Source organism: Herpailurus yagouaroundi, unplaced genomic scaffold, assembly GCF_014898765.1.
Source record: "Herpailurus yagouaroundi ecotype Mexico unplaced genomic scaffold, PumYag 569, whole genome shotgun sequence".
NCBI lineage: Eukaryota > Metazoa > Chordata > Mammalia > Carnivora > Felidae > Herpailurus > Herpailurus yagouaroundi.
In genome coordinates, this window is record NW_024412786.1 from 7,098,035 (window position 1) to 7,121,166 (window position 23,132).

Consider the following 23,132-nt stretch of genomic DNA (forward strand, 5'->3'; position numbering starts at 1 on the left):
GGGGAGGCGCGCAGACCGGGGGGAGGGCTGGGGGGAGGCGCGCAGACCGGGGGGGCGGGGGGGGAGGCGAGTGCAGGCCGGGGGGGCTGGGGTGGGGGGGAGGCGCGCAGACCGGGGGGGGGGGGCGGCGCGGCGCGCGGAGAGGTGCGGGAAGACCGGTGTGTCTTCCTTCGGAAGGTGGCGGAATCCGGGAATTCCCGGCGGCTGGGTTCTGGTGCGGGCCGCGGCGGGCGTGCTTAGCTGTGTGGCCGAGCGTGCGCCCTGGCCCGCGGTGCCGCACCCCGGTGGCAGCCAGGCGTTGGAGAGGGACACTGCGAGTTTGGGGCCGCCGTCGGATGTGCCGGGCGATCGGCGAGCAGTTGGAGGAGCGCGCACGGATGTGGAAACGGGGGCGGGGGGCAGGGGGGGGGGCGATTCTCGAATTTTCTTCAGTGATTCCGGCCTTTAATTCGGCGCATCGCCTTGGCCGTATTTTCTGCGGCCTAGCATTCGCACAGGAATGGTTTGGTGCACAGCCCGTTTCAAGAAACGGTTAGGTTTGCAAAACGCAGGCGGCGGAGACTGATTTTTATGCCGAGGTTAGCGGCCCATCGGGGTGCGCAGTTCCGACGTGTGGCCGCTAGGGGTCGTCGCCCCCCCAGCGTTCTCAAAGTTTGGCGGCGGGGCTCCGCTCCCGTCGAGCGAGCTGTTCGGGACCCAGGGAGGCAGGCCTCAGGCTCTCCGCGCCTAGTGCCTTCTCTGAAGCCAGTTTGGCTACAACGTCGCTGTGTTTCTGCCCCAGAAAGGATGGGTTTTCAGTACTCTTATTAAATAATGGCCACTGTGCCAGCTTGAGGCGTTGGTGAAATTCCCGAGGTCAGTCTGGTGTTTTCTGCCCTGTGGGCATTCATGCCTAAGACCTCTGAAGGCCCTCCGCCCTGGGGCAGCCTCTGCTTCTGCACTTGCCAGGTGTAGTAAGCAGTGCCCAGGCTTTGTTCGGAGCATTCAGAATGAGGACCGCGGGGGCCCACTGGCCTGCGTTGTCTCTCCGTCCTAGGCCCTGCCCGCTGGTTGCAGCAGCTTCTTCACTTGGGGCCGTTTGTGCCAGGAATAAAGTCTGTATGGCGATGCCTTCAGACCACGTTTAACGGCTGAAAAGCTTTATCCAGAGAGCCTTTTCTTTTTTTCTTTCTTTTTTTAATTGTGAATTTTTCTTTCCACGATAGTAGTTGAGCTACGGCATTATGTTAGTTTCAGGTGTAACGCAGCGGGTCAGCACTTAACGCATTTATACGTGTTGCGCGACGGTCATGACCGTGTCTGGTCCCCGTGCTGCACCTTCCGTCCTAGGCTGGGCCTTTCATCCCTGTGACTTACAACTGGACGTTTGTGTCTCCTGATTCCTTTCACCAATTTTGCCCATCCCCCTCCCCTCTGGCGGCCACCCGTTCCCTGTATGGGTGAGTCTGTTTGCATGGCGTTCGTTTATTTCTTAGATTTCCACATCTGAGTGAAATCTGAAGGAATTTGTCTGACTTACTTCCCTTAGTATAATACACCCTGGGTCCATCCATGTTGTTGCAAATGGCAGGATTTCCTTCCTTTTCACGGATCAGTAATATTCCACTGTGTGTGTGTGTGTGTGTGTGTGTGTGTGTGTGTGTGTGTGTGTGTGTGTCTCCCCACGTGTATACACCACATCTTCATCCACCTGTTGATGGACACTTAGTTGTTTCCACCTCTCGGCTGTTGTGAATCAGGCTTCGGTGAACGTGGGGGTGCCCGTGTCTTTCCGACATTCTGTCCAGGTGCAGCCCCAAAAACGATCTCTGGATTGTGTACGGTAGTTGTCCTTTTCGTTTTTGAGGACCCTCCGTACTGTTGTGCAGGGTAGCTGCCCTAATCTGCGTTCCCACCAACAGCGCGCAAGGCCTCCCTTTTCTCCACATCCTCACCGACATTTGTTACTTCTTGTCATTTTGATCCTAGCCATTCTGACGTGTGCCAGGATGATTTTCCCGGACGAGGAGTGACGTTGAGCGTCTTTTCATGCGCGTGCTTGGCCCTCTGTGTGTGTCTCCGTTGGAGGAATGTCTACTCGAGTCTCCCCCCCATTTGCGTTTGTCTTTTTGTTACGGGGTTGTACCTGTTCTGTCTTTCGGATCACCCCCTTATCGGACGCATCGTGTGCAAGGATCTCCCCCGTTCAGTAGATTGCCGCTCATTTTGTCGATGGCTTCCTTCCGTGTGCAAAAGGAGAGGGCCTTTTATTCCAGTGAACTTGGCCTTGCATCACCACGCGTTGGTTAGTGTTTTCTCAGGGTACTTTCCTCCACCGCCTTCTTGTCCTGTACGCTATCCGCTTTTGCACGTGCACCTTCTGGAATGAGCTCGCCAGCCTGCCGTCAGGGGTGCAGCGGAAAGGCCTCTCCTCCTCCACGTGGCTGCATCACAGCCACTGGGCCCAGGGTCCCCAAGCCCCTTCCGGTGCCTTTTCACAGCAGGCCGCAGGCTGGGGCCGGGGTGGTTCCGGAGTCTTCCGCAGCCCCTCCCAGAACCTTCCATTCTGTGAGGCTGGGGTCCGAGGGAAGAAGACTCTCACGTCAGATGGGTGTTACGTTCTTGTTAACTTAAATCCTTAGCTGCCTGCGGGCTTTTCGGGGTTCGTCCACTCGGTGCCTTGGGGGTTCGCAAACGCCGGTCGGTCGTGGTTCCCACGTGGCTTTGCGTGACTAGCAGGAAATTCTTTAGGGATTTCCTGGCACAGAAGTGAAGGGGCCGGAGGGGACTTGGAGCCTGAGGGAGGGCAGAGAGGGAGGGCTGCTGGAGCCGGGAGGGGGACCCCTGGCTGGGGGGGAGTGCCCTGGGGGTGTGGGCCATGGAGAGGGAGGATCGGGAACTGTAACTGTCGTCATCTGCGAGGCAGGTGCCGGAGGAGTTGAGTCAGGCACTTGGGTCTGGTGTCCAATTTATGAAGGCACCGACACACCTTGGGAAACGGGGTGAAGAATGTTTTGATGTGATTTTTTTTTTGAAGAGTGAAAATCTATGCGAAAACATCCTGAGATGAAAACAAAGACTGGGACCCTGCACTTGGCCTGAGCCTGCCCACGTGCTTCACATCCTAGGGTTCCAACCCGGGTTCCAGTAAAAACTTGATTCACAAAAGCTGGCAAGCTCTTCGCTGATTTCATGTCTTAAAATATTGCATCACGCAGTGTTTACGTTGATGGCTGAATGGTGGGGGGGTGGGTGGGGAGAGGAAGCCTACATTTTTCCCCGGGGGGGGGGGGGGGGGGGGGAAACCCAAACCCCCCCCCCCCCCCCCCCCCCCCCCCGCCGTGTCCCGGCCCCCGAGGTCATGGCATGTACCGGGGGCCCCCAGAGCGCCACCACCGGTCCAGCTGAAACCACCCCCTCTCCGTCCGGTATGCTCCGGGGCAGGGAGTTGGTGCTCTGGCATCCTGAGTGCCAGATGGTGGGCAGATGGCAGCGGAGGCAGGGGGCCTTGATGGGGGTGTGGTGGTGGTGGGAGGGGACACAACTTCCTTTAGTGTTGTCTGCCATGGGGAAGGGGAGGGACCCGGTGCCGGAAGAACTGGGAGCCCCAGCCAGAGAGGAAACAGCCTCCATTATGTTCGTGACCAGGGTGTCGCAGAGAGGAAAGCTGCTTTGCTCTTGTCGTGATTTTTTTTTTTTTTTTTAAGTTTTTAATTTTTCAGGTTTCCTTTTGAAATAACTTGGGACTTTTGGGGTTAGAAGAGTAGTCCGCATGGTTGTACACCAGTGTGAACGGGCGTCCCGCACACTTAACAAACGGTCACTCTTAGGGGTGGTGCGTGTGTTAGCCCATTAAAAACAAGAACGGAAAGAAAATAAAATAGCACTGGCTTCTGCGCTTGCTGCCCAGGCCCGCCGGGGGGTGACGTGTGCGCCCTGATCACAGTGGGGGCGAGGGCCGAGGCAGTGCCCTTGCCTGTGTCTGCCGTCCCGCGGATGTCCCGGAGCAGACTCCTCCGTCCTTTGTGTCTTCTGTGACCTTAACGCCGCAGAGGAGCACTGACCCCTCGTCCCGCAGAACATTTCTCGGGTCGGGCTGGGTCAGTGTGGGCGGCTTGTCGTGAACGGATTCCAGTTTGGCATTTTGGGCAGAAACGGCACAGAAGCGACTGGGGTGTCTCTTGCAGTCGTGACATCAACGTGTCCCCTCACGGCGATGCTGACGTCAGGGACCGTGTGGGTCAAGTTAGCGTTTTCTCTTCTGGAGCTGCGCGGCTGTGCGACTGTGTGGACACCGTGCTTTCCCACGCGCTTCTGTTCACGGTCGCAAGGCTGCCTTGACGGGCTGTTGGCTGAGATCGTGGGCACCGTGGTGTGTGCACGATGAGCTTGCTTCCTGACGCCTGGCTAAGTGGTGTTCTGTTACTCCTTGGAAATACAACCAGTAGAATCTAATCAGTTTCCCAGCGCGGGGAAGGAAAGAAGCGATGTGGAGACGGGGAATCGGGGAAGCAAAAGCCGGGGAAGACAGGCGACGAAGAAATGGGCGCAAAGGTGGGCTCTTAAACACACGGCAGAGATGCAGAAAGCGAACGCGAATGCGGTGCTGGTCCGACACGTGCACGCAGGCTAACGTCCTCTCCGAGCGATCGGGTTGGGTCACAAGGGCAAAGCCTGGCGAGGTGGGGTTTTTAAGAGCTCTGCCTGTGGAAGGACGCACCACAGCCGGTGGGACGCAGACGGGGAAGGGAGACGGCAGACTGACTCACCGAGGGACAGCGGGGTGACATCAGCACGGCCCGGCACGAGAGTCTGCGTGTCTGAGGACGTGCTGTGAGTGGCAGCTTGGGGGGTTACGGGGAACGTCACCGAGAGGCAAGTGTGCAAATACAGAATTCACAGATCCGAGGGAAGGTCCCAGCTTGTGCGCCCCCAGCGAAGCCCGCCCCCAGGAGGTGGCCCCTCTTGATGACGCCTGTCTCCCCTTTCTGATTGAAGGTGGACGTGGCGCTCGGCGTGGCCCCGTGTGACGTGACCGAGTACCAGCCGGAGGACAGCAACCTCTGCTGCCGGCTCTGCCCCGCTGGTGAGTCCCAGAGAACCTTCCAGGGCCTTGTGGGGCTGCCTGGGGTATGGGGATCCCCGCTGGCTGGTGTGGGCGGACCTCTCCTGGGCAGCCGCCCACCGGCCCCATCCACGCCCCGGGGACTCGTGAACCGGGTTGTGGGCTTGTTTTGGTGAGTGGGGCCGGGGCCGCTGGAGGCAGAGGTGGGGGTGCGTCCCCAGGCTGGACGCTCCTGTCGGGGTGACTGTGGACACCTGAGGAAGGGAAGTCCTAACAGGGCTGGGCTAGCACCGTCCTCACGCACGACGCGTCCGTGGAGCCTTAGTCACCCTCGTGAGGATGCTCTCAGTTAGCCCCATAAAGCAGACGGCGGGCCTCAGGCTCCGAGTGCCTGCTGTGTCCTCGCCTCGGCCCACCTCACCTCTTGCCCAGTCACCGCCACGGCAGCCGGGCCTCCTTTGTGGGGAACCCGGTCAGCCCGCTGCCCCCACCCGCACCTGCGCCCCGCCCACACAGACAGATGTGCACGCGTTGTCGTTCACGGTGTCTTTGCAGGGGCCTCCTCCACACGCATCCACCGCCTCCTTCTGTCCCCCCCCCCCCCCACTTGTGCCTCCTTTGCTCTGGGACCCTCGGCCGTTGCAGGGCTCCTGTTTCAGGGACCAAACATCCACACCTGGGCCGTTCACACCTGTACACCCCACACACACCTGTGCGTCCACAGCTGCGTGCACATGTCCCCACACACGCGCGCGGCTCATCTGGGAACAGGTGGGACACGGCTGGCCCAGCTGGAAACCTGGGGAACTCAGCCTGGTGGCACAGTGAGGGCTGAGGCCCCCTCCTCCCAGGGAGGTGTGATTTGCCTCCACTACGGCCTTTGCACGAGGCAAGTGCTAGACCAGGGGGGCTCCTCCGGGACTGGTCAGAGCCCTCGGTCTCTAGACCGCCAGTGCTCCCTGTAAATCAGCCCGGGGTCCCCGGGGCGCTAGGGGCAGGCACACGGGCGTTGTCAGGCTCTCGGGCCACCTCCAGCGTGTGTGGTCGAAGCCCTCCGCTCACGTGGGCCGGGAGTCGCCAGCGAAAGCCGAGGGGCGCCAGGTCCCCGGCTTCTCGGACGCAGGTGGCCGAGTGTCCATTCAGAACACTCCGAGGAGGTGTGGTTGGTGAGGGCTGGTCCTCCTCGAGGGGAGGCCTCGGGGGCTGGGTGGGGTCTGCTGCGAACCCCCTCCTCACCTCCACGACCTCCCTTTCACACAGGCCAGTACGTCTTCAAGCCGTGCAGGGTGAACCATACCGCCGGCGAGTGCCACGTCTGTGAATCGGGCACCTTCCTCGCCTTCCCTAATGGCGAGCCTACTTGCCAGAGGTGCATCCAGTGCCGGAAGGGTAAGTGGGCACGGTGGGGTCTTGGCCTTTCAACTCGGCCCGTAGGCCTCGCCCCGAGGGAGTTACTACAGGTGAACACGTATTTTTATCAGGACGGTGTGTGTGTGGGGGGGGGGGGGGTTAAGGAATCTCCATCCATAGGGCAGCAGGATTTTAGAGGTGCTGTATACGAGAACTATCTACAAAACTTTGTCTGAATTTCAACATATCAGCAGCGGATTATTTTAAAAGATGTAATTTTTTAAAAAGATAACCATTTGCATCAGCAAAGACAAAGAAAATAAGATGCTTTGAGATAAATCTAGCAAAGGACGTATAAAACGTTGACATGAACAAACAACGGTTTGGAAAATCTAAACATACAGAGAAATACAAGACTATGGGAGGACTCCACGTTTTAAAGACACGTCGGTTCTCTGTGAAACGGTTCTCAGATTTGGTGTGTTCACAGTGAAACTCCCAACAGCACGTAGCAACTCCTCACGCGTGCTGTATGTTTTAAATATATGGTTTTTATTTAAAAAAAAACAAAACAAAACCCTCACAAGGGTTTTCATGGAACTCGATGAGCGGACAATCGCCGAAACCCTCCGGAAGAGGGCAGAGTGCAGCGGGCTCTCCCGTGTGGTCATATTTCGAGGCGACGGAGACGGCGTGATTTGCACAAAGGGGAAGATGGCCCCACGGATGTGGAAAGTGGCCTGTGGCACCGCGACCGACCCGTCCACGGGAGGAAGGGCGGAATCGCAAACGACGCTGGCCTGGACTGCGTGCTGTCCTTTGGTGCAGGACGGGAAGCTTCCACTGCCCCCAGGAGTGGTTCCTTCCGCGTCACAGTCCACAGGTGAAAGTACTGGTTTGAGAGGAAGACGTGACGAGTGTTTGGGACTTCCAGGCAGCGACAGAACATTTTACGGGATTTCTGAAAACCCTACACCATAATGTCGACGTGGGTACGTGTGGCGGCAGTCGAACGTCCCAGCTCCCGTTCTGTCACGAGGCACGAAAGTTAAGCCGCGAAGGGGCAGAACCTGTTTGTGACACAGCCCACGCGTAATTCACACCTGGAGCACATCAGTCGTACGGTTTGGAAAAACGCTTCAAGTGGAGACAGACAGACAGACAGACAGACGTGGTGAAGGAGATGGGCACGGAGCGCCGGTAACCGTGGTGAGGAGCGCCGGCGTGGAGGGACGGACGGACGTGCTGTCTTCTGGCAGCCGGACGGAGCGTCGCTGTGGATGCCCGGCATTCGCGGGGACCGAGAAGAGCGAGCGCTCCGTCCCCACGGGAGAAGCAGGGTCCGCACACAGTTGGGGCTGCCCACCCGCCCCGCGTCCCGATCCAGACCTGGACGGGCTCTTGCCCGTGTGTGCTGGGACGTGGGGAGGAGTTCGCAGTCGTGTAAAGCCAGAAGCAACCCGAGCGTCCGCTGAGCGAGAAGCGGGTGCGCGTGGGAGGAAGCCGTGGAAGCCAGCCCGGCCCGTGCGCGGCGGGATCCCGCCTGCGTCGCGTCTTGCCAAACCCGTCTGGGTTTTGGAAGCGTGAGAGTGGAGTGATGCCGTGGAGGGACCGGACCCGGGTGTGGGTCTGGACGTGGCGTCGAGCTGCGAGTGTGGTCGTGTTTTATCTTCATCTGTATCTCGAGTACGGTTCTTTGACATCCAGTGTGGCGGAAGGCTCTGGAAGGGTGGTCGTCAGCGTGGCCGCTGTGGTTCTCGCTGGCTGGCGGAGGGGGCCCTCTGTCTATGCCGTTCTCTCCCCGAGGTTTTGCTCGTGTGGGAACGTGGTGGTGGTGTGCTTTTGTGGGGTGGACGAGGTGAAGGGCGCTACGGGCTCTCTCTGAGGAGCTGGCCCCGGCCCCTCGGCCCAGGCTGCAGGGGTGAGGGCCGGCTGTTAGCTCCTCTCTGCCCCTGCGTAGACGGGAGGGTGAGGACGGTTCGGGTCCTTGATCAAGGTTCTGGGCGTGGCCCGGTGTGGGCAGGGACTTTCCTGTCCGCCCCTGCTGACCTGCGCCCCTCTCCCACCAGGAGATCAGGAGGTGGTGGCCAAGTGCTCCCCCACCAGCGACCGGCAGTGTCAGTGCAAAAAGGGGAGCTTCTACTGCAACTCTGTGGACTGCGTGGAAAACTGCCTGCGGTGTAAAAGGTCCTGGGGGCACAGGCGTGGGCCCCTCCTGTCCTCCCAGTAGTACAGACCCCAGGCTCCCAGTGGTGGTGGAGACAGTCCAAACACACAGGCAGTGAGGACTCCGTGAGGGGTGGGGGGGGGGGGGGTAGAGGGCGGGGGAGGGGACCAGGCTCTCAAGCAGAGGCCCGGCGAGGAGGGTAGGGAGCCATAGAGGGTTCTGGGGGAAGAGCAGTCCAGGCAGAAGGGTAGGACCGCGCCCTGCGGCAGTGCAGGACGGCCGCTGTCCCCGTGGGGGTCCTGTGGCTGCGGTAACAAAGCGCCACAGCTGGGCAGCTTCGAGAAAACCAACAGAAGTGTGTTCTCTCCCAGCTCTGGACACAGGCGCCTGAAATCCAGGTGTGAGCAGGGCCGTGCTCCCTCCGCAGGCTCTAGGGGAGGACCCTGCCTCGCCTCTTCCAGCCTCTGACGCTGTGGGCGCCCCGTGATGCTCCTTCGCTTACCTTCCGTCTGCTTCTGTCTCTGCGAGGTCACCTCTTGCGTGTGTGTCTCGATGTCTGCACACGGCCTCTCTCTGTCCCGTCCAAGTTCCCTCCTCCAAGGACACCGGTCCTTGATTTAGGCCCACCGTAGTCTGGCACGGCCTCACTGTGAGGTGCTTCTGTCTGCACAGACCCTGTGTCCAAATAAGGTCAACTCCTGGGGTTCTGGGTGGGCGCGGGTTTGGGGAGGGCCTTGTGGGGAGACCTGTACGGTGGCAAAGCCACTTAAAACCACTCCGGTTTCTGAGGCACGTTGTGAACTGGTACGACTCAGGTTCCTGCGCCTGGCGAGTCCAAAGTAAGGACGGCTTTCAGGTCTGGTGTGATCTAGGCTCTGGCTTCTCTGGGCTTGCTTGCTTGTCCCCTTCTCCACGTGCTTCCTCTTTGGCCTAACTTCTCTCTCGATGGGCACGGGGCTCCAGCTGCAGTAGGGCCGGACCTCCTAGCCACACACAGCTCTGTCCAGGAACAGAGAGGGAGGCTCTTCCCCGGTGTGGCACAGAGCATAGGACTCTTTTATTCTCCATGAGCCAGTTTGGGCCAGAGAGCCCGGGAGATTCCAGGCAGTGTTTGCCTGAAGGCTGGCGGGCCGTCGTGGGAGCTGTGGGTGGTGGGAAGGACGTTGCGTGCTGCGCCCAGGCAGGGAGAAGTAACGCTCCGGGTTTCTTCACCCTTCAGGTGTCCTGGCGTTGTCCTGTCCCCTTGCAATGCTACCAGCAACACGGTTTGTGCCACAGAAACTGACCGAGGGCATCCAGGTAAGGGACTGAGCTCATCTCTCTTTTTTTTTTAATGTTTAATATTTGAGATAGAGACACAGAGCGTGAGCGGGAGAGGGTCAGAGAGAGAGAGGGAGACACTGAATGCAAAGCAGGGTCCAGGCTCCGACCTGTCAGCACAGAACCCGACGTGGGGCTCGAACCCACGAACCGTGAGATCATGACCCGAGCCGAAGTCGGCCGCTTAATCGACTGAGACCCCCAGGTGCCCCCTGAGGTCATCTCTTGAATCCAGGTCAGCAGACCTTTCCCATAAAGGTAAAAAGCGTAGGTTTTGCAGGCCCTGCGGTCTCTCTTGTCACTCCTCAACCCTCCCTGCCCCTGAAGCAAAAGCCAGAGACGGTAAGGAAACAGGTGGGCCCGGCTGGGTGTCATTAAAAGCGGACTTGCAGAAAAGCGTACTTGTCGTGGGCTGGGTTCCCGCGGGCCACCGTTCATAGACCTCCGTCTTGAGTAAACAGCATCCTTGGCGACAAGCTGTGCCTTCCCCCCGCCTTGCGCTCTCTTGTGTTACGGGCCTGTGTGAGACATGCCTGCTTCATACTGAGTCGCAGGCAGGTTTGTTTCTTACTTTTGATAATCGTAGCTGACCCCCGAACAGCATGGGGTGAGGGGCGCCGCTGCCCCACGCGGTCAGGTCCGCATAGAACTTTTGATCCCCCCCCAATAGCCTGACTACGAATAGTGTACTGTTAACCGGGAGCCTTAGCAGTGACGTGAAGGGTCGATTGACCCCTGTTTTGTGCGTTTTGTCTATACCGTGTGCTGTGTTTTTAATAAAGTAAACTGGAGGGGAGAAGAGGGCGTTAAGTAAATGAAGGGAAAATACGTTTACGGCGCCCTACTGTTTATAGAAACGATCCACACGTAAGCGGACCCTCGCGGTTGAAACCCATGTTCAAGGCTCAACTGTTTATAAATGTTGGTAATTACAAAGTTAGGGTAGGATTCCTTTTTATCCATGCTGAGGGGTCTCCCGAGGGACAGGCTCTTCGTTGAACGAGGTCCCTTTATTGTGCCCCGTGTGAGAGATCTCTGCTCACCTCGAGATCCTCACGGGACCCGCCAGAAGCCGTACGCTTTTCCCGTTCTGATTGTGTCCTGTGATGAGCCTGGGATCGGTGTTCCGCATGCTGTGGGGTAAGGGGGTCAGGCTTCGATGTGTTTTCCCACACGCACCCACGAATGACCCAGGACCGTGTTTGGAAAAGACAGTCCCTCCCACCTGCCCTCGGGGTCCCTGGGTGGTGAAGGCAGTTGCTCCTGTTCGGTTTGGGGCCACACCCACCTGCAGGCCTTGCCGGCAGAGGCCCAGGGCCCCCAGTCCTTCCTCCGCACGGTCTTTGGTGTGTCAGTTCACACTGCGGAATCGGCTTGTTGCTTTCCACAGAAAATTTTGATTCACATAACGTGCACTTTGAAAGGATATTTTAACACTGGGAAAAATTGGGAAGGGCCTCATCTGAGAATAAGGAACATCTCGGAGTCAAACAGCAGCACCATGCGGAAGTTGTGCCCCATTGTCTATCCTTCCCAGCACCAGCTGCTGACGCCAATGACGTCCGGGTGGCTGAGGGTCCAGGGCTCAGATGGGTGTGCCCTGCCCCCCCACCCCACCGCCCCCCGCCGTGTCTTTGTGTCCATGAGTGCTGTCGGTGCTGTGATCTCACCAGGGTGACACCGGGACACCCAAGTGGTCATACCAGATGTCTCTCCAGGGTGGGCCTGCCCTGTCCCTCCGGCCACCATGGGTGGGCCTTGCTCCAGTCAGGACTGGCCGTCCCCTGCCTCCTGCTGCCGGCTGTGACCGCTCACACCGGAGCCCCGGCCTGGGTACCAGAACCCCTAGCCGCTCTCCTGGCCCTGTACGCCTCCTGCTGCTTCCAGCCCCCTGCGTGGGCCCCACGTCCCCTGAGCCTGGGGTCCTCATCCGTGACACAGGAAGCGTGAGCCTCTCCTGTCTCCCACTGGGGACGTTCGAGATGGTGATCCGTGGGAGAGGGCTCGGGGACTTTCTGTAGCATGTGACTTGAATGAGGAGGGTGGGCCTGACCCTCCTACACCACCCTCTGTTTTGTCTCCTTCCAGAAAACAAACGTGGGTCTGAGTTCCTCGTGCTGTGGGCGACCCTTAGCGTCATTCTTGGCGTCGCCGTCGTCGTCGTCATCGTCCTTGTCGGTATTTATTTGTATAAAAAGAAAGGTAGGTTAGTGTCAGTCAGTCCTGGAGAAGCCAGCTCAGCAGGAGCTCAGAAGTGGACACTTGGGGTTAAGAGGTCCCTGACGGGGACTTTTTCACTTATTTAAAAAAAAACTTTTTTTGTTATTAGTGTTTGTTTTTGCAAGAGACACAGCATGAGTGGGGGAGGGGCAGAGAGAGAGGGAGATGCAGAATCCGAAGCGGGCTCCAGGCTCCCGGCTGTCCGCACAGAGCCCGATGCGGGGCTCGAACTCCTGAACTGGGAGACCATGACCTGAGCCCAAAGTCGGACGCTTCACGGACAGAGCCCCCCAGGCGCCCCGGGGACTTGTCCATTGGAAGCACGGCTGTGCTCATCTTATCACTTGCGCTCCTGAGCTCCGGGCTGTGGCACAGGGCCCCTGCCGCCTGCTCCCTGGCACACGGGTCTTAAGGCCAGGGTCTCAGGTCCACCGGCTGGGGATGCCGTGTCTGGGGCGCTGTCGGCCAAGAAGCAGGGCGAGGCGGGTGCTGTGTCAGCAGGGGGCTCCTGGGGTGGGTGGGCGGGGGCTCCCGGGTGCTGGCAAAGCCCCCCAGGTGGCGCTCACCTCCTGTGTCCTTCCCAGGTGTGCGGGTCTCCTACCAGCCGATCGTCAGATTGTTGAAGGGTAAGTGTGCTTTCTTGCCAGTTCAAGGCACTTCCTTTCCTCACAGAAGTCATTGTCCCCGCTGATACCAACCGTGGTCATTTCTCTTCTTTTTGGTCTTCAGGAAGGTCGGATGGCCCAGGCGGCTTTGTGAGTACTGCCCTGGGGTTTGCCTGATGGTAGCTGCTGGCCTTGGTGGCCGCGGAGTCCCAGAAGATGCCCTGGGGCCGGGGAGGCGGGGTGGGGCGGGCAGGCAGCAGCCCCTTCCTCGGCTGCGTCTGCTGCACCTTGTGTGGGGGCGTCCGCGTGCGCCTGAGCGGACAGAGCCCCAGAATGTGCTGGTCGGGACCAGAGTGGAAAACGAGGCACGGAGGGGCAGAGGGGTTCTGCGTGTGGGTCCTGGGGCTGCCGAAGCAGGTCACGACGCATCACGGAGCTCGTTGCTTCCGTGTCTGCGGCCGTGGGGCTGGCTCTTTCCAGCGCCCTCGGGGGGGGGGGGGGGGCCCCTCCCTGCATCTTTGGGGGGAGGGCGGCGGCCGGGAACCCTGGTTGCTGGGCGCTTAGAGGCATCCGTCTTTCTCTGCTTGCTCCCCACCCGTCTGTGCATCTCAGAGCCGGTCTCCTCTTGGGGACACTCCGCCCCGGGTTACGGCTCACACTAATCCAGTGTCTGCCCCCCCCTGCAGTCAGGTCCCATTCGAGGGCACCAGGGGTTAGAGCGTAGGCACACAGGTGCATCTCGGAGACGCTGCGGGTTCGGTTCCAGACCGCTGCCGTGTAGCAAGTGGCACGGGAAAGCCAGGCTTCAGCACGTAGGAAAGTTCTGCCTGTCCCATACTGCAGTCTCTTCAGTGCGTGATGGCCTCATCTACGCAAACCGTGCACACCTCACGTAAACATTTTATCGTGAGTGCCAACCACCCTCTGAGCTCCGGGTGAGCTGTCCTCACGGATCGCAGGTCACCAGATACAGTAATGACGACACAGGTTGAAATACGGCGAGAACTACCAGAATGTGGCACAGAGACACGAAGTCAGCCAACGGGGTCGGGAAAATGGCGCCCACAGATGTGCTCAAGGCGGGGTCGCCACGAACCTTCATCTGTAGAGAATCGTACTTGGCAGGGAGCCTGGGGGGCCCAGTCGAATTCGGCTCAGGTCACGATCTCACGCTTCATGAGATGGAGCCCCACGTCGGCTCTGTGCTGACAGCGTGGAGCCTGCCTGAGAGTCATTCATTCGTTCTCTCTCTCTCTCTCTCCCCCTCTCCCCGTCTCCCCCTCTCTCCCTCCCTCCCTCTCCCTCCCTCCTCCACCTACCTACACACGCTCTCTCAAAAAAAAAAATCGTACCTGCAAAGTGCAATAAAATGACATAGGCCTATATTTTGGGGCGGGGGCCGCTTTCCACCCACCACAGGCTTGGGTTGGGGGTCTCGGGACCCCTCCCAAGCAGCTGGTGGCAGAACAGGGAGCTCACCCCATGTGGTGTTTTCTAAAACTGCACATTTCCCGCATAATCGTCAGGCACTTGACATCCCCCCACCCCCGCCCCGGGTAGTGGCTTGGGAAGCACCTGTGCAGCAGGCTCCTGTGACCAAGAGAAACGACTTTGTCCTTCAGCCACTGAGAAGCAATTCGCAGCTTGAGACGGTGCGACCCGAGGCACCTGAGCGGGACAGGCCGGCCCCCGGCACAGAAACCCAGCCCGCGGAGGAGGAGAGCCTGGCCTTGATGCCCAAGGCCAGGCCCCACCCGGGGCCCTCAGGGGAGCCCGAGGAAAGCCCTGAGCTGCAGGCCATGGTGGTCGGAGGAAGCCCGGTGGTCCAGGAGCAGACGTTAGAAGCCTCTGCTCCTGCCGCTCCGGAGCCCCAGGACGGGACCCAGGCGTCCCCTTCGCTCAAGAGTCTAGAGGAGGTGAGTGAAGTGTTTGCGTGGGTCCCGATGATGACGCAGCCCGTGCGTAGCGGGCATTCGTGTGCGCGGAGCTCCGCGTTAAGTGCTAACGTGCGAGCTTTCGTAGCCGTCTTGTAGGAGTGCCCTGGGGCGGCTTAAACAGCACATCCCGCCGTCTCAGTCCAAGAACAGGCCGTCGCGGGGCTGCTTCCTGCTGAGGCTGCGAGGGATGGTCTGGTCCAGGCCTCCCCCCAGCTGCCGCTGGTGTCTGGCCGCCTTCGGGGCTCCTTGGCTTGTACTGGCATCGCCCCGACCTCCGCCTGCACTCTCAGGGCCACGTCTCCCTGTGTACGAGTCCGCGTCCAACTTGCCCCTTTTCCTGAGGATAGGGGGCGCCTTGGAATAGGGCCCATCCCAATAACCCTGTTGTAAGCTTACTGCAGGCAACGATCCTGGTCCCAAACACAGTCAGTGTTTACGGGTTTGGGCCTCCGTGTTTTCGGGGGGGCAGGGGGGGCACAGGTCAGCCCCTAACAATCCCCAACCCCACCTGCTGTCCGAAGGGACTGTGACACGGAGGTGGGTGCCGAGGCTCCGAGAGTGTGCTTGTCCGGGTACCGCGCCTGGGGTGTGGCAGGAAGGAGGAGGCCCGGCCCGTTGGTGTCGCACACCAGGGCCTCCCGAGCGTGTGCGTGTCTCGTTCCGCGCGGTGGACCTCGGCCGAGCACCGCCCGTGTGCCAGCCGTGCCGTCCGGGTCGCGGGACCATGGGAGACAGGGGCGGGCCTCGTCCGGGTGTGCTCCCTCTCGGAGGACAGCAGCAGCCCCCATCCTCTGTTGGGGGATGTGGGGGCCCGTGTGGAGTTGTTGACACCCAAATAGGGTTTGACAAGCTAGGCAGATTCCTGCTGAGTGGCACTAGTGGAGGGGGACTGTTCAGGAAGGGGGGGGGCCAGAGCCAGCACTTGGGGCCTGACCAGGGTCTGTTTCTGAATCCTCAAGGAGCTGCGGGACAAGGTCCCAGGGAGGAGATCACAGGACCCTGGGCGGCTGTGGTGGGGGTGCAGGGAGGTCAGGAACTTTGCTTTGGAGCCTGGGTTCCTGGGTCGAGTGCCGTGAGGCGTCATTTCAGGGACACGGTCTATGACTCCAGATTCTCCAAGAGTTCCGAAGGGAGTCAGGTACAGAAGTTAGGACCCTCGTCCGTCTCGGCGGGAGGCCCGGGGGGTCCCTCTCGGGCGGACACCTGTGCGGTGCTCGCACACACTGGCATCGTCCGCGACTAGGAAACTGCATTTACGAGTGTCCTCCCTGTTAGTATTATCTGGGTCGGGACAGGTTGGGGCCCCCCCCCCCCCCCCCCCGGTGACATAGTTCAGCTGTCACCTGCCCGCCCGAGCAGGGGTCTCCGTGCCACGGCGGCAACACTGTGCTGTCCCTTGGCCCGGGGCATGGCGTGTCCCGGGACCATGGGCCGGGAGACACGAGTGGTCTGTGAGCTCTCTGCCCCCGTCGGGAGCTCCCTCAAGGCCACCTCACGTTCACAGAGCCACACCTGCCTCCACCCTGCTGCTCCCTCCCACCACGTCGTGCTTCCGTTTCAGACATGGGTTTCTTGCCCTGGGTCAATTTTATTTCTTTCTCTTCGCAGCGATACAAAAAGGAATATTTTGTCAAGGATAACTCCAAAGAAGGTACGTAATCTGAATTGCTCACTTACGGTGAGTGACCGGGCTTCGCCTTGTTTCCGGGAACCCCTGCCTGCATGAAGCTGTGGGACCTTCTGTCAGCTCGACCCGTGCTTTTTCATAGCCACTAATGGCATTAGGGGAAACAGCATTTGCCAAACATGAGTTTCGCGAGGTTCATCATGCTTTGATCTTATGACCCATTCGTGTGTTTAAGAAACACGGACGGGCAGCAGGAATGCCTTCTATGCTCCTAGATGGGTAGCCCCCCCCTCCCCCCGTTTAGGAGACATGCTGCACGTCGGGTGCTTTTGTATCCCTTCCACTAACAGTTCTGCAAGATCGCCCCATCACATGGGTTTAAAAACATGACAGTGTGAAACTCGGGCTACAAAAGTCGCCCCAGGCCTCAGACCCTAACCATGGTCCCCAGCTGACACCAGAAGGCCTTCCTGTCCCGACCGTCTTATAGCCTTTCTCTGGGGGTCAAGGGAGAGAAGGCAGGTGAACTACAGCAGACTGCGTTCTCCGACAGCTTCCTGATTGCCCCCACCCTCGGCGGCTCCTCCCGGGCTCGGGCTCAAGGGCTCCAGGAACCAGCTGCAGGCAGGGCGCCTGCGGGGCAAGAGCTGTGGCAGAGGTGGCCCAGCCTCTGTCTCCCAGCCCCTGGGCCTGATCACTTCCAGGAGACCCCTGAGGTCGTACAAGACCTCCCATGTCCTAGGTGTGGTGTGCTGGCCAGGGGGCCCGGTCCCGGGGCAATGGGACGGTGGGGTCACCCGTGACCTTATTCCTGGGGCCCAGCGACAGCAGGTGCCACGTGGTCATCCCAGAAATGTAACCGTCTTCTTTTTGGTTTTGTTTCTTGCAGCTACCACTAGCATCCATTATGAGTTTGTGAAGAGCAGCACAGGAAACGACTGGAAGATGTTCATGAGGTTAATTGGTCTGGATGAGATGGACATTGACTCTTGCGAATGCGAGAATCCAGGCAATTTGATGGAACAGCGTCATAAGATGCTCTTTACGTGGCGAAAGAAGCTGGGAAAGGAAGCTTCTGTTTTTAAACTCCTGGCTGCCCTCCATAAACTGGGGCTTCAAATGTATTTGCAAAACATTATAAACAACTTAGTTGCCGAAGGTATTTTAGGCAGGCATGTAGGGACCTCCGACTAAAGTGAAGTTTTGGCATTGGATTATGCCTTCAAGCAGGACTTCAAATGGACTGGATGTGATCTTCTTGCCCAGGTCTATCCTATTAGGAATTGTTTGAGTCCCAGGTGAAGTTGTGTGCGTTCTCTGAATTGATTTCTACAGAACATTTCCATCAGGGAGGTCAGTTTTACGTGCCAGTCGAGAGAGTTTCCCTGCAAGGGACCGGGAGCTTCAGAGACTGCCGGTGGGGACGTCCTGCGGGGACTGGGGATTCCAGCAAGTTGTGGACTCTTGGCAGAAGGATCCACTTACTGTGTCGGCTTGATTCACATTCCTCAGCCCTCTTCTGGGTGCTGAAGCCAGGAGGGTTTGACTGTTTCTGCCATGGCCTGCACCGGGTCCAAGTCACTGCGATGTCCCCAGGACCTAGAACGGGGTGCCATTGTGACTGAGTGCTCTGTGAGTGTGAACAGCTCAGTGACCAGGAACCTGTACCCGGCAGCTGCATGAGACCATCTCAGGGCTTCAGCTGGAGGCCTAGACCCCGGCCTGCTTTTTAAAAAAAATTTTAAGGGGTGCCTGGGCGGCTCAGTCGGTTGAGCATCCAACTTCAGCCGGCCCAGGTCACAATCTCACGGTTTGTGGGTTCGAGCCCCACGTCGGGCTCTGTGCTGACAGCTCGGAGCCTGGAGCCTGCTTCGGATTCTGTGTCTCCCCCTCTCTCTGCCCCTCCCCTGCTCACGCTGTGTCTCTCAAAATAAATGTTAAAGATTTTTTTTTTTTTAACGTTTGTTTATTTTCAGAGAGAGCGAATGACTCCATGTTTCTAAGCTAATCCGTGCTTAGATTGGGCAGGTTGAAAGGAGGTTACATATTTTTTTTAAGTCTATTTCGTAAAAAACTTTTTAATTCTAGTTCATAAAAAACTCTTTCGTAAAAAAAAAAAAAAAAGACCACTCAGAGCCTGAATTCTGCTTCAGATTCTGTCTCCCTCTTTCTCTGCCCCTCACCCATTCATGCTCTCTCTCTCTCTCGCTCTCTCTCTCAAAAATAAACTTGAAAAAAAAATTTTTGTGAAGGTACTGATATCAAGATTTTGTTCTTTATTTTTACCTAATAAAATTTCTGTCTTAAGTAGCATTTCCTTTTATTTCTGGTGGGTACACAATCCTGGGTGTGATATCTTTACAACGTTTATTTATTTTTGGGACAGAGAGAGACAGAGCATGAACGGGGGAGGGGCAGAGAGAGAGGGAGACACAGAATCGGAAACAGGCTCCAGGCTCTGAGCCATCAGCCCAGAGCCCGACGCGGGGCTCGAACTCCCGGACCGCGAGATCGTGACCTGGCTGAAGTCGGACGCTTAACCGACTGCGCCACCCAGGCACCCCATGATATCTTTAGCAGGGGAAGGCATGCACAGGGGAAGGAACGGACCCCAAGGATGTGATTTGCCAGAGGGAGGGGCTCTGGGAATGTCAGTGCCCTCAGAATGGGACCTCCACCCTGCCCTCCTCACTCGCCCCAAACCTCGCCAGATTACCCTACACACTTCCAGCACCAAGCCCTTCGACTTCCAGTTCCTCATTAAATGCTGCTATAGCCACCCAGATCAGGAGCTGAGGTGTCCTCTCAGAGGTGGGATGCCACCAACTCTCGTTGACCCTCCCCGCCACACCCCAGTGTCTGCTGCTTCCTGTGGCTCTCCCAGGCTTGTCTACTCACCCTACCAATCCAGGCCACCATTCGCTCTCCTACAGACTGTTGAAAGGTCTCGGGCGTTACTTTCCTCTGGCTCTCCGGGGTTCATTCCACTAGCACCTGGCGATTGAATGACAGTCCTCAAGCACAAATACAGTCATGCCTTGTCCTGTCTAAACCCTTCAGGGGTCAGTGCCCTTCTTGACCTTGCTTACAAGATGCTTCAAAAAGGTCCAAGCTATGGCCTGTGCCTGGAGCCCCGCCTCTTGCCAGGGCTGCTCCAGCACCTTCTGTGCTAAGGCTCACGTTATCAGGGGCTGTGCTTTCTGCTGGGTTCTTTTGCAGGACAGTACCCTCTACCTGGAAGGCACTTCCCACCCATCCGGAATCCCGTCTTCTAAGCTTCCTTCGAACTAGTCCTCCATCCAGGCCAGCACATTCCTGTCTCGGGGAGGCGGGATAGGGGTGGGGGGGGGGTGGGCAAGGGCCTGTCCCCACACCGCTGGGTACAATGCCAACTTAAACAGGCATGCGTGAGATCTGTCTTTGATGCCTGTCTCCCGAGGCGGGACTGCAACATTCCTCCCTGACACCCCAACCCCAACCCCACACACACCTCCACCAAGCCCCGCGCCCAGGCTGGCCCCGGGCCTCGTCATGGGCCCGGACACGGAACGGGTAGCTCCGGGGATGCCCAAGGATGACGTCCGCGGCGCTGTAACAACTACAACTCCCAGCATGCCCTGAGGCGGCGGCGTCCCGGGTCCGCGGCGGTTGCCTAGCGACCGGGCGTGTCCCGGAAGGCTGGGCGGAAGCTGGGCGGGACTTCCGGGGCGGTGGTTGCATCAGATTCTGGGAAGCCGGCGCCGCGGCTGCTGGTTTGTAATTCCTACGATGTCAGGTTCCTCTGGGGAGCAGGGTGAGTGCGCGCGGGGAGGCAAGCGGGGCGACCCCGGGCCTGAGGGGGCGGCGGGTGTCCGGGGCGGGCGGGGGCGACCCCGGGCCTGAGGGCGGCGGGTTTCCGGGGTGGGCAGGCTGGGGGCGACCGCGGGCCGGAGCGAGGCGGGTTCCCGGGGAGGGCAAGCGGGGGGCGACCGCGGGCCCGAGGGAGGCTGGTCCCCGGGGAGGGCAGGCGGGACGACCCCCGGCCTGGGCCTGCGCTGTCCGCACTTCGCTGGGACCCGACTTGGCTCCTGACGGCGCCGCGGCCACCCCCTCCTCGGCCTCAGTCTCCTCGGGTTGTGCCCGGGACGACCTCGCCCCCTCCAGCCCCAGCTGTGCTCCGGGGACAGGCAGAGCCCGAGGGTTGTTGTGATTTGCGCCCAGCCGGCCAGCAACCCGGGGGTGGGCGGAAGACGCCGGGGGTACGCGGCCGCACACATGAAAGGCTTGGGGTTTCACGAAGCCTTTCATCTGCGGCTCCGCAGACAGTGGTCATTGGGATCTGCGTGGTCGGAGCGTTATTGCCGCACTTTATTGCCGCCGCGGAGGTTCAGGGAGCAGCCTTGGCTCTGCCCACCCGGGTCACCGATGCCACCAGCGGGTGGACAAGTGAGTCCACAGGCAGACCTCTGCAGAGCACTGGATCTTCTCCCACCGTCCGGCTCGCAAGACTGTAGCCGCTGGCAAGACCAGAGACTGTCACCAGGATTCCTAAGTCTGGAGCCGACTTCCCTCGGGAAGCACTCTGAGCGTAGAGTTCTTATGCTCTTGGCTGGTGACGGTTACATGCCAGTCTGCCGGCCTGCCCCCAGTGTAGGCTGGTCAAGGCTTTCCTGGCCCCCTGTCCTCCTCTTTGCTCCTGAGGCCTCTGGGGCTCTAAGTGGGGAAACCCAGCGATGTGAGAGGCACCCATGTGCCGGGGCTGCTGTCCCACACCAGTGCCCACATACCAGGCCCGCTGGGTGTCACCCAACAGGTGTGCCTGGATTCCAGCACTGCCCCCACCTGCCTTGCCGCCAGACAGCCCTCGGACAGGTGTCCACCCAGACTCCCGTAAAACAGCATCGTGCTTCCCAGCCCTGACCGCAGAGCCGGTCCGGCTGGGCTGGGGTCCCAGCTGTGCCCCTTTCTCGCAGCACAGAGGGGTGACGCGTATGGCCTCAGAGGATGCGGACCCCTAAAGGAGTCATTACTAGGGACAGATTTAGAACAGCGCCTGGCACGGGATAGGTGCTGTGTGTCTGGGTTGAGACTAGAGCTGCTGTATTGCCTTCTGTCATTTTGTCTTTTTTCTTTTTTTTAAGCTTATTTTTGAGAGGTGGGGGAGGGGCAGAGAGAGGGAGAGAGAGTCCCCAAGCACACGGGGCTGGATCTCATAAACCACGCGGGACTCCATCTTACAAGCCATGGGGATCGTGACCTGAGCTGAAATCAAGAGTCAGGTGCTTAACCGACTGCGCCCCCGAGCCCCCCCCCCCTTTTTTTTTTTTTTTTTAATGAAAGTGTGGTTTTGGTTCATTTGTGAACATAGATGACATATTGGTTTTTTCCTTTAATTGCTTTAGAATTTGAGGTTTTTGGAGCCTTGATAGGAGTTGGCCTTGGTAGGATGTCTGGACCGCTGATAGATTTTTGTAGTTTTGTGCCTTGGGACCACATGTCCCAGCCAGGGGTCGGCCCCAGGCACAGCCCACCTGTACTTCCTTTACTGCCGCCCCCCCCCCCACACACCTGTTCCCCAGGCTTCCCTCAAAGACAACACCCTAAGACCACCCTCTGAGGAGACTGGAAGTAAAATGAAACTGGAAAGGGCTTTATATTAGGTGCCAGGGTTGTAGATGTGCTTGGTTTCCAGTTCCCGAAAGGTTTTTGTTCTGAAAGTTAGAGTCATCAAAAGTGACCATCTTCCCAGACTTGAAAGAGACCCTCATTTAGAATATTCTTCCCATTTCAGATGGTCTTCCCTAAGGTGGTTCAGAACATCTGTTTGGTCCCCTATGATGACATTGGGTTTACGGCCTCTCCCTTGTGTTTTGAAGGCGCCCGCCCCTCCCAGGTTCCGGTGACTCTTCTGAGGACCCCTGGGGGCACTCGGCTCCTCTCAGAGGCCTCGCCCTGCAGACTCGCAGCCTCTGGTGGCTCTGCGTGAGGTCCAACTTGCTGTTCCGTTTTTATGCAGTGCAGTGCAAAGGGTCCTCGCGATAATCACGTAGGTAGCATTGTTCTCGGCCTGCGCGTCTTCCGGGCCCTGGTCTGCATGCGCCCGTCCCGGCCTTTGGTCCTCAGAGCGACTCTGGGGTAGATGCTGTGCTTCTCTTCCTGGACCGACGAGAGTCCTGAAGCTCCGAGGAGTGAAGTGATTTGTCTGGGGTCATACAGCCAGAGGTAGGGCCAGGCTTCTGTGGTCTACCTCAGACCACAGTGGGGATCTTAACCACGATCCCGAGCTGCCTTTGATGATAATCTGTCCGATTCCGTTCAGAATAACAGCGAGGGTCCTAATTCCAGAGTGTGTCGGGACAGATAAGATCAAGGCAACATGCTGCTGGGTTTCCCAAAGAAAAACGGAACGTGTGTATTCATAGATTGCAAGTATTAGCTCAGTTGTGAACTCACATTTCCCGGTATTTACTTTTTTAAAGTTGTAAGAGAGGTGCCCTTGGGGTAGAAACTAAGCCATCTCCGGTGTCCCGGCACCCGCTTACCTGGGCAGCAGACTGTGCTTGTAATCACCAGAAGGTCTGTGCAATGCCACGTGAGAGCGTTATAATTTCTGTTTCGGTGGAAAAGCGTCACTGAGAGGTTGAAAAAGGTTTGCTTAAATGGATCTGTCACCTGCCATTTACCCCGCGAACGCACGTGGAGCGCCTGCCTTGCTCGGCACCGCGGGGCCCCGGAGCCCTGAATGCGAGCAAGGGCGAGCCATCTGGCAGAGGGCTGGGTGACAGCAGTGAAGGGCGAGCCCCTTCTGCCGAGGCGGGTCAGCGCCAGGGTGGGCTGGAACCAAGGACGTCACAGCGTCTGCGGGACGTGGAACCGCCGCCCC

The 23,132-nt window shown here is 58.9% G+C and overlaps 2 protein-coding genes across 4 annotated transcripts in view; both read left to right on the forward strand.

Moving 5' to 3' along the window:
• The window catches only part of LOC121023950 (tumor necrosis factor receptor superfamily member 1A-like), an 18,935-nt gene extending 843 nt beyond the window's left edge, over positions 1 to 18,092 (forward strand). Inside the window, exons 1-12 of one of the 2 annotated variants that reach the window (XM_040466222.1) lie at positions 2,184 to 2,284; positions 3,017 to 3,126; positions 4,978 to 5,065; positions 6,305 to 6,433; positions 8,464 to 8,675; positions 9,781 to 9,860; positions 11,970 to 12,083; positions 12,686 to 12,727; positions 12,831 to 12,856; positions 14,329 to 14,622; positions 16,252 to 16,294; positions 17,160 to 18,092. In XM_040466222.1, the coding sequence (XP_040322156.1) occupies positions 6,392 to 6,433; positions 8,464 to 8,675; positions 9,781 to 9,860; positions 11,970 to 12,083; positions 12,686 to 12,727; positions 12,831 to 12,856; positions 14,329 to 14,622; positions 16,252 to 16,294; positions 17,160 to 17,464 (1,158 nt within the window). In that variant the 5' untranslated portion in view covers positions 2,184 to 2,284; positions 3,017 to 3,126; positions 4,978 to 5,065; positions 6,305 to 6,391 and the 3' untranslated portion in view covers positions 17,465 to 18,092. Of the gene's footprint in view, positions 1 to 2,183; positions 2,285 to 3,016; positions 3,127 to 4,977; positions 5,066 to 6,304; positions 6,434 to 8,463; positions 8,676 to 9,780; positions 9,861 to 11,969; positions 12,084 to 12,685; positions 12,728 to 12,830; positions 12,857 to 14,328; positions 14,623 to 16,251; positions 16,295 to 17,159 lie in introns of those variants that run through there. The other variant, XM_040466221.1, reaches the window with a different exon arrangement.
• A 1,866-nt stretch (positions 18,093 to 19,958) lies between these two features.
• Positions 19,959 to 23,132, forward strand: part of CARS1 (cysteinyl-tRNA synthetase 1) — a 45,016-nt gene continuing 41,842 nt past the window's right edge. The window contains exon 1 of one of the 2 annotated variants that reach the window (XM_040466154.1): positions 19,959 to 20,063. In XM_040466154.1, the coding sequence (XP_040322088.1) occupies positions 20,039 to 20,063 (25 nt within the window). In that variant the 5' untranslated portion in view covers positions 19,959 to 20,038. The remainder of the gene's footprint in view (positions 20,064 to 23,132) is intronic. The other variant, XM_040466157.1, reaches the window with a different exon arrangement.